Consider the following 21,314-nt stretch of genomic DNA (forward strand, 5'->3'; position numbering starts at 1 on the left):
CCAGAGAACAGTCTGTATATGACTAATGTTAGAATTACCATCATTAAAAGATATAGTGCTAAGTGAAATGAGCCTGTTGGAAAAGGACAAATACTGTATGATTCCATTTATATGACAGGTCTAGAGTAGTTAAATTCCTTAAGACAGAAAGAATGGTAGATACTAAGGACTGGGAAAGAAGAGGACATGGAGTCACTGTTTAATGGGTGCAAGGTTATAATCTGGAAAGATAAAAAAAAAGTTCTGCAGATAGTTGGTAGTGACTGCTGCATAATGATTATCTACTTAATGTACTGAACTGTACACTTAAAAATGGTTAAAATGATAATTTAATGTTATATATTATTTACCACCACCAAAAAAAGCAGCGGGGTGGTATACTTACACATTCAAATCATAATAATTCTTCAAGTGAATTATTTCTTCAATATACCCATTTGCTACATCTGGAAATCTTGCTTCCTGTGAAGGAAATAAGAATACTATATTTCATTCACTAGAAATAAATGGCAATTAAAACCCAATGGTAATAAGTATAAAAATGAATCACTAAGGACTTTTTAAAAAAGGGGCTGTAAAGCAGTTCTGTATGTGGCTTAAAATTAAGCACTGGGTTCCCAGGTTCATCAGAATATACAGAAGATGAAGTCTAGAGGAGTCCTACATTTGGCCCATGGTCTCATTTTGCACACCCATTCATTATATAAAACATACTGAGTACCACTACCCAGGCAAAAGGAACCCAAAGACAAATGAGATAAAAATCCCATGCCTGCCCTCAAGAGGCTCACACATAGTAAGCCAGATGGAAAAACCCTGGGTGAAGGAGAGATGGGGACTTCATTGAAGGCAAAAAGCAGCTGACTAAAGACATAAAAGGCCTACATTACTCTTCATAGTGGTTCTGTCCAACAGAACTACCATGATGATGAAAACATACTTTGTTTGCTGTGAGCCCCACATGACTACTAACACTAAAATGTGACCCTGCCACTGGAACCTAATTTATAATTTTATTTAATTGTAAGACATGTAAACATAAACATCTGGAAGTTTACATATAATTGGGGGTACATGCTGTCATACTGGACAGCATGGGTCTAGGAAATTCAATAAATTTGCTGTAAAGGTTTGAATCTAGAGTGAACTCGAGGCCTTTGAAAAACAGGGATTTGCAGTATTGCCACACCATGGTATGTAGCTACCACCCCAGAAGTCTTCCTGAAGATTAAGTATAGATTAAGGAATTCTGATTCCATTTTCATTTCTTCAATTTATTTTTTTTCTATACATTGAGATATATGTACTTCTTATGAAAATAAAGTCCACATTTTTCTTTTTTTGAATGAAAGAAAACTCAGCAAAATTTAATGCCTATATTTTTATAATAATAACAACAACAACAACTTACTGTTTCTTTCACTAACAGTGCAACAAGGTCTTGATCTACCTCAGCAGTATCTTGCCTCCAGAGGTTTTCCAATTTGGCCTCCTGAGATCCTGGTAGGGGAAAGGCTGGCCCTGGTTCTTCATCATCAGTTGCTAACTGTTGGTCTTCAAGCTCTCCTAGAGGATGGGCAGGCTGAGGAGAAGCAGAGCCTGGAATCCCATCCTGCTGGCCTTCTGGTCTTGGAAAAGCTGGCCCTGGGAGTTCATGTTGAAATAACAAGGGGCCCAGTTCTGCTTCAGGCTGCCGTTCCTGGGGAACAACCTGATTTGTTCTCTCACGGGGCTGCTGGTTTAGAGACTGGAAGTAAGGATGGTCTATCCAACAGTCTTCTTCAATGGCCTGATCATCTACTAAAGCAGACGATTCTCCATGATTTGATAAAAGCTCTGTCTCTGAGTCTTCAGATGACTGGTTCTGAGCTTCCAAAGGATCATTTTCTGGGAAAAGAAGGCCGCTTTTTCCCAAGATAATAATTTTTGGTTCAGATTTAGGGTTGATGTCATTTGCTCCTTGGTTATGACTTGGTCCAGGTTTGGGTTCTCTTTTTGTTTGGTGAGTTTGCTTAGTGAATTCAGAGACACCAGGAGGCCCAAGATCCAGAAATTCACCGTAGTCATCCTCAGAATCATCCTGTGTCCCAGAATCAAACAACGAGTAGTTACACATTGAAAAGTAGCTGCGCTTATCTGATTCAAAGGCTGCTCTAGACTTTTTAGGTCTTTCTTCTCCCAATCTTTTCAGATCTTGCCACTGGGCAGCTGGTTTGATGAGATTGGGTCGTGATGTCTGAGGTTTATTTGTCTAAGAAAAAATGAAATTTTAATAATAATAATAATAATAATAATAATTCAATTTATTTTCTATGTCTATGCCTCCATATGTGCTTATACTAAGCTTCTGCAAAAGAACAGGAAAGAAAGGGAAACCAAAAATGTCCTCCCCCCAGTTATTCTTAACACTGCAGTATAACACTTTACAGTTTGTCAAAATGAAAGTAGCCATTTATAGATGTGAAGCATCAGTTTAATGAAAGAATGCCAACACAGCAGAGACACCAAAGTTGTTCAATTAACATGAAAAGAATATAAATTTCATTAGTAATCAGGAGAACAAAAATTAAAACAACGGGGCTGGGGATGTGGCTCAAGCGGTAGCGCGCTCGCCTGGCATGCGTGCGACCCGGGTTCGATCCTCAGCACCACATACCAACAAAGATGTTGTGTCCGCCGAGAACTAAAAAATAAATATTAAAAATTCTCTTTCTCTCTCTTTCTCTCTCTCTCCTCTCTCACTCTCTCTTTAAAAAAAAAAAAAATTAAAACAAGAAAAAATTTCCCAATTAGACTTTTAGATAGTATAAAGCACTGATGTGGATATACAAAAACTCTCATACTATCAATGACTACTAGTATTTAGGAGAGCAATTTTGGCACTATTTATTAAAGTAAATAGGATCCTCCCACCAACTTCAAAGATTCTTTAAACAGAACTACAAGAAAAAATCCAAGTACTTAACTATATAATCAAGAGGTACTGAGAGCACAGTGACTCAAAAAGTTTGAATAAAGATCTAAGAGGAGATTTCTGGCTCCCGTAATTGCAGATGCATTACCAGGATTAACTCTTTACTGAGTAAAAGTAGAAAACCTTGTCAGAAAATTGAAACAAATCAAAGCAAAACAAAAACAGTTGCCTGAAGACTTCCAGAGAGATAGGGGAATCAAGATCCAGGAAGAGGAAATCCAGCAAAATGGGCCCCTACATTTGGGGTACTTGTTCCCAAAACATGCATCTGTCAATCCCGGACTTGGATGAATTATCAATAGATGAACAGAAACTTTGATACACTTACTGAGGAGCTAAGGGCATAAAAATCATAATACAGGACCCCCCCCCCCCCAAATCCCCTAAAAAAGGTCTTGGTAAATCTCAAGCTATATGGTAAATTCTTGAGGATTATACCACTGAAGTAAGGGTATACTAGAAATACATTAGACCTCCCAGAAAATGAATCCTAGTGTGGATAGTTTTAAAACTCCTTCAGTGGGGGTTGGGGTTGTGGCTCAGTGGTAAAGCACTTGCCTAATACGTTTGAGGCACTGGGTTTGATCCTCAGCACTACATAAAAAAAAAAAAAATAAACAAAGTTAAAAAGCAAAAATACACAAACAAAAATCTCCCTCAATGTGAGAACTTTACCCTTAATCTTCTTCCAGAAATAAGTGTAGATCCTCTGTGGAGAAAGAAAACATAATCTAGAATTTCAAAATATTCATATACAATGACTTACTATCAAAAATAAGTAGGCATGGGCTGGGTGCGGTGGCACACACCTGTAATCCCAATGACTGGGGAGGGTGAGGCAGGAGGATCGAGGGTTCAAAGCTACCCTTAGCTGAAATGAGGTACTAAGCAACTCAGTGAGACCCTGTCTCTAAATAAAATACAAAATGGGGTTAGATGTGGCTCAGTGGTCGAGTGCCACTGTGTTCAATTCCTGATTAAAAAAATAGGGCTAGGGTTATGGATCAGTGGTAGCATACTTGCCTAGCATGCGTGATACACTGGGTTTGATTCTCAGCACCACATACAAATAAATAAAATAAAGGTCCATCAACAATTAAAAAATATTAAAATACAAAAAATACAAAAGGTCTTCACAGATATTTCTCTGAAAATACAAAGATACAAAAGTGGCCAGTAAACCTAAAACTAAGTCAAAGGATGCTGCTTAACATCAATGGCCACAAATCTGGTAGGGGTTAAATATAGTTACCATATGATCCAGCAATTCTTGGTATATGCCAACAGAAATGAAAAATATGTCCACATACAAACTTGTAATGTGCATGTTCATAGCAACATGATTCATACTCATAATAGCCAAAACTGTCAATCAGACAATGAGAAGATAAACAAAAGGAAGTAAAGCAAAGAAATGGAATATTGTTCATCAACAAATAAAATACTAATTCATGCTACATCACAGCTAACCTTTGAAAACATACTTAGTTAGTTAAAGAAGATGGCCACAAAGGACCACATAATAATAAAATAGGCAATGAACACAGAAGGTACATCAATGGTTGATTATGATAGGACAGAACAAGGGGTTGGGAGGTATAGGATTTTTTCATGGGGTAATGAAAATGTTCTAAGAGTGCCTATGGTGATAGATGCAAAACTATGTGCTTATACTAAAACCTATTGAATCACATGATTTAAATAGAGAAATTGCATAGTATATGAAATGTACCTCAATAAAGGCTGCTTTTAAAAAAGGAATTAAGGATGATATATACTGTAACATGGATAAAGTTTAAAAATATGCTGCATAAAGAGCCACTCATAAAAGACTATGTATTGTATGATTCCATTTATATGCAATTTCCATGATAGGCAAATTATAGAGATAGAAAGCAAACTGCATAGGTTTGCACAGATTGGGGAGTTGTGGGCACAATTTGGGAGAAAACAGTTACTGCTAACAGTAAGAGAATGTCTTTTTAGTGTGATATATATGTTCTAAAATTGATCATGTGACACAACTCTGAACATTCGTATGCTAAAACCACTGAATTACACAATTTAAATGAATGGTCTTGTATATAAGTTATATCTCAATGAAGTTGTTAAAAAGAGAGATCACATGGGCTGGCCCTAACAGACAGTGATGCCTGCCCGTGTTCATCTGCCCCAGTCCCTGACTACTCTAGCTCCAGCAACCATCTGACACACAGCCAAACAAGAGCCCCCAGCTAGAATTATCCAGCTGACCTCTTCTCATATTCCTGTTCCACAAAAGTTATGTGAGCTAATAAAATGACTGTAATTGATATAAATCATTGTTTTGAGGTGATAAGTTACATGGTAATAAGTAACCAGAACAATAAAATTAAAAAAAAAAAAAAGAATGAATTACCCACGAAACTAGTAAAAGGACCATAAAATGAACACTAAAAACAATGTTAAATAAGCTTAAGCAGAAGAAAAATTACTAAAAACAAAAATAGAGGGGCTGGGAATGTGGCTCAAGCGGTAGCGTGCTCGCCTGGCGTGTGTGCGGCCCGGGTTCGATCCTCAGCACCACATACAAAGATGTTGTGTCCGCCGAAAACTAAAAAATAAATATTAAAATTCTCTCTCAAAAAATAAAATTAAAAAAAAAAAGTAGAAATTAAGAAAACAAACAGCTGCACTGTAAGGTAAATCTCAAAGCTATTTCTTTGGTAAAGAAGGAAGAAAAAAGGAAGGAAAAATAATGGTGAGAAAACAAAAGCAGGAAAAACAAACATATTAAATAGAAAGGGGAAGTGTTTAATTCTATTAAATATACTTTAAACCACAAACAAGTTTAAACAACATTCTTTTCACAAGTAGGATCATGTTTATTAAAAAAAAGTTAAGGCTTTATAATGGCACACCTGTAATCCTAGCTACCCAGAACACTAAAGCAGGAAAGCAGCCAAGCTCAAGGCCAGCCTGGTAATTTTGCGAGACTCTGTCTTAAAAAAATATTTTAAAAAAATGTAGCTCAGTGGTAGAGCTTTTCCTCTCATATGTGAGGCCTTGGGTTTGATCACCACCATGCATTCCCCCACCTCCCCACCCAAAAAAGTTGTAAAAGAGTACACAGGTACATATACTCAAACCTATGGCTCAATCTCACTTATAAGATGAGAAAATCCCAAATAAAACATTAGCAAATGGAATTCATCTAGTATATTACCATCATGTTTCAATACCATAATTAAGTGAAGTTTCTCCAGTGACAGAATAATTTACTATATCAACAGATCAAAAAAGAAAATCACACGATACCCTTCAAATATACTGAAATTCAATTTGACAGAATTTTACATTCATTTATAGGAAATACTTGAAATAAAGTGGAAGTAAATGACTATTTCTTTGACATAATTTTTTTTAAAAATAGTATCTAAAGCAAAAAGGCACTGTCACATTCAAGGAGGAAATATTAAAAATATTAAAAGGCATTCATATCCATGGCTAATCCTATCACCACTACTACTTAAAAAATTTGAGAAAGTATTACAATACATTAGACAAGAAAGAAGTATAAAAATGGAAAAACCAGAAACTCTTTTAAGTATCATTATTTGCAAATAGATGAGATGCAGATTCATGTTAAGTCAACTGACTATGGACAATAAAGGTATGAAATTAATATAAAAAGCAAAAAATTTAAAAATTTTAAAAAGTTCAAAAAGGTATAATGGAAGATGTAAAAGCAACAAAAAGGAGAAAATGACCAGGAATAAATAATAAAGAGTGTCTGAGATCTGTATTAAGAAAAACTCAAAATGCTCTGCTGGAAGAATACAAAAGATGGCTACACTATATGGAAGACAAAACTTTTTCATTTAGACAGACTGATTATCTATTTGTCTATTTGCCTATTTATCTATATTTTAGAACTAGAAAACCTGATCATAAAAACATAAGCACAAGAATATCCAGAATGACTCTGAAACTATGGTAATAAGGGAGAAAAGCTCTGCGTGACAGTAAAAACCTTACATAATGTATAATCACAAAACAGTGCAGACTAGTGCATGAACATTCAGAGGGAGCAAGGGTGGAGAAGTTAACTACAGAAACAGACCCAAACATATAGCTTTCAAAAGTAAGGAGACATAAGTAGAGTTTAGAAAGGGGGCTGTTCTCGGAAATCTAAGAAAGTGCAAAGAGGTGCTCTCAATTATTCTACAAGACCCAGAGAATGGCATAAGAATTCAGACCACTGATTTGCAATAATGCCTCATATCATGGTAAGTTTTAAAAAAACTCACCTCTGTCAGGATGACATCATCATCCAGGTCTTCTTCCTCCTGTTGCTGAGGAGCTGGGGTGACCAGCATTGGAATCCCTTCCTCATCAGAGGAGTCAGATATGGTGATGGGCCCATCTCTGAGATTGATCCAATCTACAGGAAAACACAGAACACTCTTGCTGGGAGGCTGGCACAATCATATTCAGTCCTTTAATTCTACTTTTGCCTGAAGAGGGTTAAGCTTCAAGCCAAGTTCATGGCTACTAGTATGTTAACTTACCTCCTCAAAGCAGCACATGCACCCAAGCAGTAAGAGCCAAATTCCCTGTTAATTTTTTTCAATAATGTATTTTGGGATTGCTAGAGAAAAACTGACAATTATTATACTCAAGATTATCAACAGTTATTTAATTATCTTAAATTAGGTTGGGGAAATCTGTGGCTAAAACTCTTAACTGCCAATCTCTTTAGAGTGAAATCATGGCTTCCTATCCATCTCTATTCCTCTCAGGAATAAAGACTTTTATTTGAAACTGCTAAGTTTAAAAAAGTTGTCTCTCAAAACAAGTAAAATTTTCACTTAATACTTAAAATATTAAAATTTGTTCATTATAGCCATAAACAGACACATTATATAATGTAGTAATTATAAGATTATTCAAGTCAACATTTCAATGTTTTAGTTAAGCGCCATTTAGCACTTCTAACAATATGCAATTTAACTTTGCTAGTTTCCTTTTAAACAGGACTATAGTTAAACTAACCATCTAGATGTGTTAATTCTGCTCAAGATTGCTACTTCCTTTTACCTGTCTGAAGGCTGATCATGTTTTATGTGAATTACTGCATAAAAATACCTGTATTTTTTCCTGTCTGGTTCCATGGGAATGGTAAAGGTTAAAATGGGCAATGAAGAGAAAATGTGTTCAGTATCCAAAAAGAAAGACTGAAGCAGCAATAGAAGCAGCAACATGAAAAGAGGCATCAACGGCAGGGTGGGGTGGGGGGTTGTGGCTCAGTGGTAGAGCGCTTGCCTACCATGCATGAGGCACTAGGTTCGATCCTTAGCACCACATAAAAATAAAAAATAAAGACACTGTGTCCACCTAAAACTAAAAAAATATATAAAATATTAAAAAAAGAAGAAAAGAGGCATCATTGTTACAATTTCTGAAATTCCTCCACTGAGGAATTTATCAAGGTTCATGTCTCATATACATTTTGGCAATCTATGATTTGAAAAGCAATAAAAAATCAATGCTTGTTTTACTCCTATAAGAGAGTTGCAGTGGCCAGGTGTGGTGGCACATGAGTGTAATCCCAGTGGCTCAGGAGGCTAAGGCAGGAGGATTGAGTTCAAAACCAGCCTCAGCAACTTAATAAGGCCCTAAGCAACTAGAATTGGGGATGTGGCTCAGTAGTAGTTGAGTGCCCTTGAGTTCAATCCCTGCTACCAGGAAAAAAAAAAAGTTGCAATGATGACAGAGATGGCAGTTTAAAACAATATTGTATCTATAGAATCTTGGGTTAGGCTACCTGGTTTAAATATCAACTTGTTTAAACATCCATTTCCCCAAATTTAAGAAAAAAAGGTGAGTAATGGTGCCTATTTTTCAAGTAATTGTGAAGATCAGTTGAGGAAACCAATATAAAATGCTTGCTTATTATAGTACCTGATACAGAGTAAAGTTGACTAATTTCAAGTCGAATGGTGTTTCCACTATACCATGCTATCTTTCACAGCGAGCAACTAACAAAACAACCAACTTAACTGAGAGCCTGGAAGGTACATGAGAAAGAACTTCCAGTTAAATCTGGCAGAATGAATCCAAAGTATTATCACTATCACCTCCTGAAATCCCATCTAAATGACAATAAAAGAACTTTTTAAAAGTATAAATCCTTGAATGCAACAAAAGAGGAAAGAAGATTTATAGAGGCAAGAGATTTCAACAAAATTCTAGGAAACAGCAGACTTACAGGTGGCAAGTGCTTTGACAGAGTGGGGAAAGTTTGAACCTGAAGTGTAAAGTAGGGAGAGCAAACTAGAAATGGCCTAATTCCTGCAGAAACCCAGAAAAGCTCAGAAATTGGTGGCATAAACTGAGAGCATAAACAGAGGGATTCAAAATCTTCACTCTTTCTAAGCAAAGATAATTTCCAGACTTCTATCCACACAGCCAGGTGACAAGCCATAGCTCTCCCAGGCAAAACACCAAGATAAGTCTAGTTGTAGCTCTTTGCATCTATCCCTCCTGGAGTCCATTTAGCTTCTTGGATTGTATAGAGATTTTCCATAACTATAGGATGTTTTCTTCAAACCTCCTCCTTTCCTCTCCTCCTGGGACTTTTGTTATTAGTAAGCCTGATGGTATCCCAAAGTTCTATGTGATGAACCACTCCTATCAAGCTTTCTGTAAATCTTTTTTAAAAAATATGTATTTTCTCAGTTGTAGATAAACACAATACCCTTATTTTATTTATTTATACACATATGGGCCTTTTAATTCACAGAACTGAACACTTGGATTTGTAGGCTTTGCTCTATTGTGGCTTAATTTTTTAAGATTGTTATTTGTGCACTTATTTATTTACTTATTTATCTTGTGGTGCTGGAATTAAATCCAGAAGCACTTTGCCACTAAGCTATATCCCCATCCCTTTTTATTTATTTTTTTTTGAAACAGGGTCTCACTAAGTTGCTAGCCTGGCTTTGAACTTGTAATCCTCCTGCCTTAGCCTCTGGAGGCACTTGGATTACAAGTATGCACCACCATTCCACGCTTACCCCCAGACCTTTTTATTTTATATTGTAACAGGATCTTGCTAAGTTGTCAGGCTAGACTCAAACTTTTTAATTCTTGCAAGACACAATAGTTCACTCCTGTAATCCAGTGACCTAGGAGGCTGAGGCAGGAGAATCTCAAGTTTAAGGCCAGCCTCAGCCATTTAGCAAGACCCTCAGCAACTCAGTAAGACCCTGTCCCAGAATAAAAATTAAAAGGACACAGGATGGGTCTGGGGTTGTGGCTCAGTGGTGGAGCACTTGCCTCACATGCATGAGGCACTGAGTTTGATCCTCTTCACCATATGAAAGTAAATAAATAAAGATATTGTGTTTATCTACAACTAAAAAAAAATTTAAAAAAAAAAAAAGGACTCAGAATGTAGTTCAGTGGTAAAGCGCTCATGGGTTCAATTCCCAGTACCACTCCAAAAGAAAAGAAGAAGAAGAAAACTTGAGGTTTCCTTGCCTCAGTCTCCTGAGGAAGTAGGATTACAGGCATGTACCACTTCACCTGTCTTAAGTGTGTTTTTTTTTTTTTTTAAGAGTGAGAGAGGAAAGAGAGAGAGAGAGAGAGAGAGAGAGAGAATTTTTAATATTTATTTTTTAGTTCTCGGCGGACACAACATCTTTGTTGGTATGTGGTGCTGAGGATCGAACCCGGACCGCACGCATGCCAGGCGAGCACGCTACCGCTTGAGCCACATCCCCAGCCCTTAAGTGTGTTTTTGTGTGCTTATATGGTGTGGTATTTTGTTTTTACAGTGCTGAAAATTGAATCCAGGTACTATTCTGTACCCTAGTCTTTTTTTTTAGTTTTCATTTTGAGCAGGGTCTCATTAAATTGCTAGACTGGCTTTGAACTCAAGATCCTCCTGCCTTAGCCTTTCACTTTGCTGGGATTATAGGTATGTACTATATGTACTACCCTACATGGCCTTAACTCATGTGTTTTTAAGATAATTGGAATTTTAGGTATTTACAGATGTATGATGTGTTAGGGTAAATCTTGCCAGCCATTGAACTTTACTGTAGGATGGTAGATTTGAAACCAACTTCTTCATTGGGTCCTCTAGGCCTTTTTCTTGGTCCATTTCTTTCTAAGAGCAATCTACAGTTTGCTGTATTTGGAATCTAAGACTGTGTGCAAGCATTCAGGGAACCAAGAAGCAGAAGGCAGCTAGGATCTATTTTTTTCTTCCACATACTTCAACCCTTTCATTATTATGAACTTAGTACTATCTTCACTAGTACTTTAGCCAGGAATTTCTACTTTATCTGAAATTCTACAAACTAGCTCTTTTATTTGCTATTTGTATGATGTATATTTTCTACACTTATACTATCAACCTTTATCTTCATTTTTAAGCCTATTTACACTGGGTGGAAAGTTTTAGGTGAGAAAGTAGAATGCTATTTAGCAATTAAAAAGGAATGAGGGGGCTGGGGATGTGGCTCAAGCGAATAGCGCGCTTGCCTGGCATGCACGGGGCACTGGGTTCGATCCTCAGCACCACATAAAAATAAAGATGTTGGGTCCACCGAAAAGCTAAAAAATAAATATTAAAAAATTCTCTCTTTAAAAAAAAAAGGAATGAGGCCTGCAAAATTAGTTCAGTGTTAATGTGTTTGCTAGCATATGAGAGACCTGGTTTAGATCCCCATTACTGGAGAGAACTGTGAGGTGAGGGTGGGATGAATTATCAATATATACAACACATGGATGAATCTCAAAAATGTTATGTGAACCGAAATAATTCTAGTATAAAGAGAATGTACTATATGGTACCATTTATATGAAGTTAAATAGTGACAAGCAGCATATCAGTGGTTTCCTGAGGCCAGAAGTAGGGTGAGGAGTGACTACAAGGAGGCATAAGGGACTCTTCAGATGGAAATGATGTATGTCATTTATTAAGTCACTGAAACTCATTCTTAAAAGACCAACAGAGGTTGGTATAATGAAAATTATTAATTCAGCTAGTAAAAATAATGCTATATGTCTTTAAAAAGTCCTTGTGATGGGTATAGAGTATATATACTTGTCTAGCTGAAAATATACTCCCCAAATTAATAATTTTCCAAAAGGAATTAGAAAGAAAATGTATTTAGGTATATTTAAAGCCCAATTAAAAAATAACAACAGCATTAATTGTATATACATGTGAGGAAAATCTATAAATGATCATATAAACAAGTTATAACCAAGATTTAAAACTTTCTGAATCACAATGCATTATGGCTAAAATCACCACCAAGCTAGAATACACTATTAATAAAATTCTAAAAATCAGTATTTCTTTTATACTTTTAATTTGTATACATTGAGTTTATTTATTTTACTCAATTTATTGACTTAACAAAAGTTGTTCAATGTTCTAAAAGACAAATATATATAATTTATTCTCTTGCTGGAAAAAAATCATCTTCATAAGCACAAAAATATATCAGTGGAGGAAAACAAAACCAGTATAGCCTCTTCTATGAAGTTTGTACTTGCAAGAAATAAATAGGGATTCTTTTCCTACTCATCAGCATGATTTTTTTCTTTTTAGCCCCGGTATAAATATGAATTAGGATTTGACAGGAAGGACTTTTAAAGAAATGCAGGACCCTTCTCTTCAAATGAATTTGTCAAGATTTTAAACACTATAAAACAAGCAAACAAAATGTCCTAAAATTAATTCTCAATGAAGCTAAGTCAGAATCTTCTGACAAAAAAAAAGAAAGTAACTATCATAAAAGGGAAAGACTACTTAGTTGTGCCTATAGTATTTTAAATCCTATAGGCCTAGAATTGCACTCCTTTTAGAAAATAACAAGTATGTGAGAAATGGAAAATCTTATACATGTTGGAGTAGAGGGAAACTTGGGACAGATATTCTGGTGAGCAAATGGCAATATTCACCAAGCTGAAGCTGTATATTTCCTCTGACTAAGCTCCTAGGAGTACTCCTGCACAATTATCATTCCTTCAAAAACAAAGAACTGACACTATCCTAAAATCTCACCTCTTCAGACTCATTGACTGCACATTCACAGCTTTTTGGCTAGCTAATTAATAGGGTATTAATCTATTGTGATGGGTAATTCTTTTTTTTCTCTCTCTCTCTTTTTGGTGGTAGTGGCACTGAATCCAATGGTGCGTTACCATTAACTCACATTTTCAGCTCTTTTAATAAATTGCAATGCATTCTGCTGTCAATATATAACAAATTAAAAATAGCAAAAAAAAAAAAAATAGAATAGGCTAATTTGAAAGACACTGTCAAGTAAGAACAAACAACTTACCTTGTCTCCGGTGGCAGTGAAAGTTGTTCAAGTGAATTACTTCTTCATTGTTGTTTCCTTCTGCCATTTTCAAATGCAGACGTAAACATAAGTGTTTCCTAGTATCTAAACATGCCAAACACCTGTTCCAAGTTGTGGCTAGAAAAAAAGAAAAGAGGAGCATTAAGAATGGGAGAGTATTAAAACCTCTTTCCACATATCTGGTTAAAGCAGAATTCAAAGCATATGTTGCTACAACAACACAAACTAAAAACGTGTGACAATAAAAATTTTTAATATCTATATTAAAGAGGCAAAGTGCTGATAATCTATATCTGGATACAAATATCCTAATGAAAATGGGTTAAAAATATAAAGAGGCAATTCACACACACACACACACACACACACACACACACACACACACACATGAAAAGATACTCAGCTTCACTAGTAATCAGAGGAAGGCAAATCAGAAAATGAGTTATGTTTCCAAACCACTAACCTAGAAAAAATGGCAAGTATGTGAGAAATGGGAAACACATGTAGTAATAAAGACAACAGGAAATTACACTAGTAGAGGAATGGGTAAACAAAATTCATATAAGGATGCAATATAGTTAAATTAAAAAACAATTTTAAGTGAAAATAACTGATAATTATGTAACTTTATATAGAAATTTAAAATACATTACATTTAAATATTTAAAAATACACTATGCATGGGAATGAACTCACCAACTTCAGGAAAGTGACCATTTCTGAGAAAGGGAACTGAAAAGGAACTAAGACTTGAACTCCAGTTACACATAATATCTCCCTCTTTTACAGATATTTGAAGCAAAACTTGAACATTTGTTAAATCCAGACACTATATTTGGATAACAATTTTCTGTATTTTTTTAAAAATTCTTCCCACCTTTCCTTTTTATAGTGATATTAAACCCAAGATATCATGTATCCATAGACCAGCAATGTAACAGAATCCCAGAAGTTAGGGAAGAGGCTAAATCTGCACAGCTACTAGATTCAGAGCCGAGAAACATGGAGAATTACATGGGATATGGACTCATATGGGAGAAATAGGGGTGGTCACTAACTGGGAAGTGGCACAAGGAAAACTTTTGGGGTAAAGACATACTATACTGATTGTAAGGATAGTCACTGGATACATGCGCTTATCAAAACTCATTGAACTATACTAAAATGAATAGATTTTATTTTAGCTATATTAATAAAGGCTTTTAAAAAATAAAACAAAAGCCAGGTACAGTAGTACACACCTACAACCCCAGTTACTCAGGAGGCTGAGGCAAGAGGATTAGGAGTTCAATCCTAATCGGGCAATTTAGCCAGACCCCATATCAAAATTTTAAAAAGGGCTGAGATGCAGTTCAGAGGTAGCATATTCTTGGGTTCAATCCCTAATATGAAAAGAATAAAAACAAGGATTCTAAAAATATACAAAAGATACTACTTTAAATTGGGCTTTAAAGCCCAATGTAATGATTAAAATATAAAATGGTACCATTCTGAAAACTGATAGTTAAATATGCATCTAAATATGCATCTAAACCTATAAAAATATTAATGATCTAACAACTTCTCTATCAATCCAAGAAAAACTAAAAAATACTTGCATAACAATGTTTATAGTTGCTTTTTTCATTATAGCCAATAATTGGATGTAGCTCATGTACTCATCAATAAACAGAAGAATGAATAAACAACTGGTAGATGCTTATACAATGAAGACTGAGAAGAAAACAAAAGGAATTAACTCAATATATGCAACATAGATTACTATGCTTAACCAAAAAAGCTAAACAACAGAGAACACAGTTAATATTCTCTTCCAACCCTTTCTTTCTGGCATTAAAGATAAAACCTAGTGCCTTGCACATGCTAGGCAAGCGCTCTACCAATGACCTATATCTCCAATCCAACATTCCATTTGCCTGAAGTTCTACAAGAGGAAAATTTAATTTGTAATGATTGAAATCAAAGGTTATTCTGTGAACGGAGGAATGACCAGAAGAGCATGAGGAAACTTTTAGGAGCTACGGGAATTTCCTAGAGCTGAATGAAGTTGTGGATTAAACAGGTGTAACCATCAGTCAAAATGGATCAAACTTGGGGAAAAAAATGGACCAAACTCTTCCTTTAATCTCTGCCTATTTCACTATGTATCAGTTAGACCTCAATAAAAAAAAATGTTTAGGAGAGATTAAGATTCATAAGAAATTGAAGCATTCTAACACAGGTTTGATGGAAATTTCAAAAAAGAGATCAAGAGGAATGATATAAAAGATGGTGACGATAACTATTGTGATACCAGGGGTTGAATCCATGTGTACCTAATTTTAGGAAACTAATAATTGCTGCACAACTTTAAAATTTTGTTTTATTTATTTATTTTTATGTGATGCTGAGGATCAAACCCAGGGCCTTGCAAGTGCTAGGTGAGTGCTCTACCTCTGAGCCCCAGCCCTTAAAAGTTGTTTTAAAGGGCAAAACTAAATTCTATACAATTATGAAGGGAATGTATATATACTGAGGGAATGATAGATACCAGAGAATTGAATGAAGAAAATACCTGTGGTCTTGTTCAAGAGGCTAACAAAGGTAAAAAAATAAATAAATTACAAGCTAAAGTGAGGATGCCATGAGATACTTTTCTAAGCACTTTACATACATCACTCATTGATAATTCCCACAATCCCATGAGACCTGCAATATTATTAACCTTATTTTACACAGACTTTGGTTTTAGCCATGACAAAATAGCATGTATTAGACCAACTTTTTGCCCTTTTATACAAAACCACTATAAAGCTGGGTATAATAAACATCTGTAATTCTAGTGACTTCAGGAGGCTGGAGGCAGGAGAACTGCATGATCAAGACCAGCTCTGGAAACCCAGTAAGACTCTACCTCAAATTAAAAAAAAAAAAAAAAAAAAAAAAAAATGAAGATACAGTTCATAGTAGCACCCCTGAGTTCATTCCAAGTACAAAACCAAATCAAACCAAACCAAAAAACAACCCATTATAAAACTTTGAATATATCAAATAATTCTTTGAAGGAGCTAAAAATCCAGAATGTAGGGTTTCAGAAACTTGGATTCTTGAAAAAATGAGAAGCCCAGGAGGACAAGACACATTCATGCTGGATGGTTTTTCTGGCAAAAGCATTTTCTAAATAACATGGGGAAAGAAAATGGAACAGAACAGGAGCAGCTGTTTCAATGCGAAGGTCTGAGTCTGGGATGTCAAAGTAGCTCAGATTTAAGGGACAAAAATCCCATCAAGGGGGAATCCAGAGTGAAGAAAGTCCTCCCAAATCTACATAGCAACACCCCTTCAAGCTGTTAGCCTCTGCTGCATACATTCAGGACTAGACTCCAAATAAAATAGCAACAGAGATGCTAAGAGCTGAGTTGAGATTTGGACCCCCTACAATTTATCACCCATAATGTCCAAGATCTGATTTTTTTAAAAAAAGGAGTGTACACTTCCATACAAAGCTTACACACACACACACACACACACACACCTAAAAGGAACAAAAGAAAACAGTATAAGGGAAAGACCAGAAACAGAAATCAACTTATACATGGCTCAGATGTTATAGTTACTTGACAGGAACACAGAAATGACTATGAACCAAAAATTGTGAAGTACTTCGTATTAAAGAAAACAGAGAAGTTACTGATTTCAGGTCTAGGGCAGGAACTATACAGTATGGGCTGGAACAACATATCATCTTAGGTATCAAAGCAGCTACCAAAAGCTACTTATAGTAAGTGGGTTCTGCAGAAACTAGGAAAAAAGTCCAGAGGTTACCAGTGGACTGAAATAGAACATCTTGACCTTCAGTAGGATAATTTACTGATTTGGCATAAAACTCAAGAATATGTATAAATGAGAGATTGATTGATTCATTGATTCATTGATGCATGCTAGGGATTGAACCCAGGGCCTTGTGTGTGTCAGGTAAGCATTCTATCAACTGAGCTATATCCCCAGCCCTGAAAATGTTTTTAAAGGATGACAGGCAATGGATATTAACTCTAAAACTGGTAAATAAGAGCAAAAAAATTGAAATTTTCTTGCATTTCCTACATGAATTATATCACTGTGTAATCAAACAGATAAGCAATAGATTTTTTTCTAAAAGGTATTCTAAGTAAAATAAGTGATGAAAATTTTTGCATTCCTCAATTACTGGATGCAGACAATGAATATTATTGACTGGTAACATCACAAAGACAAGATACTGAGTACCTTCTAATCAAAAAACACTTCCTAGGGTTTTATTAAAGGACCAAACCTGAGCCTGGTCATGCATTTGGACCCAGCAGCTGTTTTGGAACAGAGGATAAAGAAAACTTATTCCTTATTATTGAGTGAGTATGAGGGGGTAGGAGGCAATTATGGGAAAAAAAAATGTCTAATTGGGCTCTGCAAGAGGTAAATGATATATTTTTTTTAAAAGGTTGGTAAACACTTTTCTGGACTCTGGGAAATATAGGTCAAATAGTCTAGGCTTAATGACAGATAAATTTGTTAAAGAAACAAATGGAAAAGGAGCCTCTCAACAAATGGTTGAGTCTTTAACCATTTTCTTACATTTTCTATATTTAAAAGATTTATAAAACATTTTTAAATGTGTGTGATTAATTCTAGTATCCATGATGTTCTCTTGGGTGATAAAACCATAAAGAAATACATGAAAATTATTATAAAATTATATGGTAAAGTCTAGGCAACGACTAGCTTTCTTTGGGAGGTTCTATTTCTTGACCTGAATGGTGGATGTAAGTTCTTTGATTTAATATATTAAGCTACATATTTGTTTTGTGGGTCTTTCTATATTGGTGTTTTGTTTTTAAAATGTAAAAATAATAACAAAAAATGTAGTAAGATAGTACACATTCACAGAATTGCTAGAAGTCTGGAAACTGATTATAGCAATTGTTAAGTATTTGGAGCAATGGAGATTTTCACATACTGCTGGGGGAAGAATAAATTGGTACCTGAACTGCAAAAGACTTGATGCTTCATTGTTTATAGGAATGAAATAAATGCCCTAAGGTGCAGTAATTCAACTGCTTAGAATATATTTTATAGTATTAGGTATGTGTGCAAGAAAGTTCTTGGCACCATTATTTGTAATGGTCAAAAACTAAACTGATTCCCAACAAGATGGAACGAACAAATACTGTGGTATGTTTGTATAATTACTACTTATACAGAAAAAAAGCAATTACAGCCACACATAAGGCAGATGGATCTTAATGACTGAGTGGAAGAATACAGAGATTAAAAAAATACATATTGAATGGCTTCCTTCATATAAAACTTAGGCATATGGGCTGGGATTGTGGCTCAGTGGCAGAGCACTTGCCTTGCATACATGAGGCCCTGGGTTTGATTCTCAGCATCATATAAAAATAAATAAATAAATGAAGGTCAATCATTGTGTCCATCTAAAACTAAAATAAATAAATAAATAAATAAAATTTAGGCACGGACAGGGTTGTTTTTAGTTGTTTGGGGTGAAACTTCTTTGTGTGTCCTGTATTTCACAATGAAAGTTAAAGGAAAAAACATCATAAGAAAAAAAAAAGGGGGGGGGGCTGCCACTGTGAAATAGTACGGGGCAGGGGTCAGCAGGACTTTTCATTAGGTGTCTTGTATAGATTGAGTTTTCAACCATTTTCTTACTTTCTTTGATGACAATTAGAGAAATGGAAATAAATAATTGAGAATCTAATGTGGCCAGTTATAACTGCTATAGGGCCTATTTAGTTCCAAGATCCTTTGACCTATCCAGACACTTAAAGAAAATACTGAAATTTCATTGCCTTCCTAGAAGATATGCTTCAGGAGGAAAACTCTCAGACCCATTTTTCAACTTACAAAATACAAGATAATAGACAATATTCCAAAACTATATTAACAAAATTTTACAAAAGAACTTTATGACATCTATAATATATTTAGATTTTCAAAAATAATAAATCTAAGCCTAAGTTTGGGTCTACCATTTGAATGTCTCTCAATGATGATATTTGTAGCTGGATACAGTGGGGCATACCTGTAATTTCACTTAAAGAAAAGCCTGAAGCAAAAGGATCACAAGTTTGAAGCCAGTTACAACAACTTACTGAAACCCTCAGCAAGACCGTCTCAAAAATTTAAAAAAAGATTGGGGATGTATCAATGATACAGTGTCCATGGGTTTAATCCCCAGTACCATATATAAACAAAAATAATGATATTGGTATTACTTATGAACCTCTGATGTCAAATTTAAACTACCTCTCAAGTATTTTTCTTTCATATTAAGTTTTCTAAAAAGTATCCTGATCACCACGCATTTCAATAGTCTTATGTGGGGTGGGGAGCAGGGAGGCAGTACTAGGGACTGAATCCAGGGCACTGAGCTATATCCTTTTCATTTTTTGAGACAGTCCTTTTTTTATTATTTATATATGACAGCGGTATGCATTACAATTCTTATTACACATATAGAGCACAATTTTTCATATCTGGTTTGTATACATAGTATATTCACAATTCATGTCTTCATACCTGTACTTTGGATAATAATGATCATAAAAATACGGAACGCTTCGCAAATTTGCATGCCTTCTCAAGTAGTATTTAACATAGAGGCTACCACAGAGCAAATATGACCTTATGCTTATTATTACTGTTGAAATGTAAACAGCTATTTTTAACTTGTGAGGCATGTTGAAGATTAAATGAGAAGCCACCTTGTATATGGTAAATCCCATAAAATTAGGAGTTTTGTTATTCTAAGTATCTAGTATATGCAATGTTCATTAAGACAAGAGCCAAATGGAATGGAGGGAGGAGCAGGGGAAGAACTTATTCCTTCTCCAGATTACTTTTCACTACCATTCATATTCACAGTAAAACTTTTACTTCCTCCTACAAGAAACTTCATTTTCCTTCTGGAAGTAGCAACAAGCCATCTATAAGTCTGTTTGCTTCTTGATCAGACAGCTGAAGGCAAGTTTAAAAAGTCAAGTTAGAGAAATAGGAACTGCCACAGAGAAAGAACTTTCAGTTCTTGCCTCTTTTTTGTTAGTTTTCCATTATTGTGAAAAAATACCTGATACACAAAAACTTTAAGGGAGGAAAAATTTATTTTGGCTCACCGTTTCAGAGGTTTCCATCCATGATCACTTGGTTCCATTCCTATGGGCCTGTGGCTGCACAGTACACCATAGCACAAAGTGTATGGTGGTGCAAAGCTACCCACCTTAAGATAGCCAGGAAACACAGTAAGAGAAAGTAGCCAGGGTCCTAATATCCTCTTCAAAGGCATGACCTCAATGACCTAACTTCCTCCTAAATGTGCCACAGGCTGCTTATCAAATCTTTAATATTTGGACCTTGGGAGTGGGGGAGACTTAAGATTACAAACTATAGTGCCTTTATTAAAAAATTATATGTTCATTTATAATTATGGTCAAATGTATGGGTTAATGCTTACAAATGAGAACCAAAAATTAGCACGTATTCTATCATCTCATTTCTCTGTGAAAAATCCTACATAATTTTACAATCTTGTAAAATTTTAGGAAAATTGGATGACTGTTTTATATTCTCTTACACCTCTTACATTGTCCTAAGGATATTTTTTCTTCTGTTTTCCTTCTTGAATGGATGAATCAACATGACGAGAAAGAATTTACATTTTTTTAAATATTTTTTAGTTGTACACAATATCTTTATTTTGTTTGTTTATTTTTATGCTGTGCTGAGGATCGAACCCAGGGCCTCACACGTGCTAGGTGAGCGCTCTACCGCTGAGCCACAACCCCAACCCAAGAATTCACATCTTAACGGTATGTTTTTTCCAAATAGTCTTCATGTTTCTTGTTCATAGCTGTATTCTGTTGCCTACCACAGTGTTCAATGAATAAATGGGTTGGCTCCAGAAACATCTTCCTTTGTCCAAGATTGGAGCTGTTCAT

At 35.3% G+C, this 21,314-nt stretch overlaps 1 protein-coding gene across 6 annotated transcripts in view; it reads right to left on the reverse strand.

Annotated features, from left to right (window-relative positions):
• The window catches only part of RNF216 (ring finger protein 216), a 133,061-nt gene that overhangs the window by 100,919 nt on the left and 10,828 nt on the right, over positions 1-21,314 (reverse strand). For 2 of the 6 annotated variants that reach the window (XM_081298702.1, XM_081298701.1), the window contains exons 2-5: positions 13,321-13,458; positions 7,264-7,397; positions 1,412-2,080; positions 386-462 (exon numbers count right to left, since the gene is read on the reverse strand). In XM_081298702.1, the coding sequence (XP_081154828.1) occupies positions 386-462; positions 1,412-2,080; positions 7,264-7,397; positions 13,321-13,387 (947 nt within the window). In that variant the 5' untranslated portion in view covers positions 13,388-13,458. Of the gene's footprint in view, positions 1-385; positions 463-1,411; positions 2,252-7,263; positions 7,398-13,320; positions 13,459-15,871; positions 15,916-21,314 lie in introns of those variants that run through there. The other 4 variants (XM_081298700.1, XM_081298698.1, XM_081298699.1 and 1 more) reach the window with 3 other exon arrangements.

The sequence above is a fragment of the Spermophilus citellus genome (assembly GCF_964194105.1).
Source record: "Spermophilus citellus genome assembly, chromosome: 6".
NCBI classification, from domain to species: domain Eukaryota; kingdom Metazoa; phylum Chordata; class Mammalia; order Rodentia; family Sciuridae; genus Spermophilus; species Spermophilus citellus.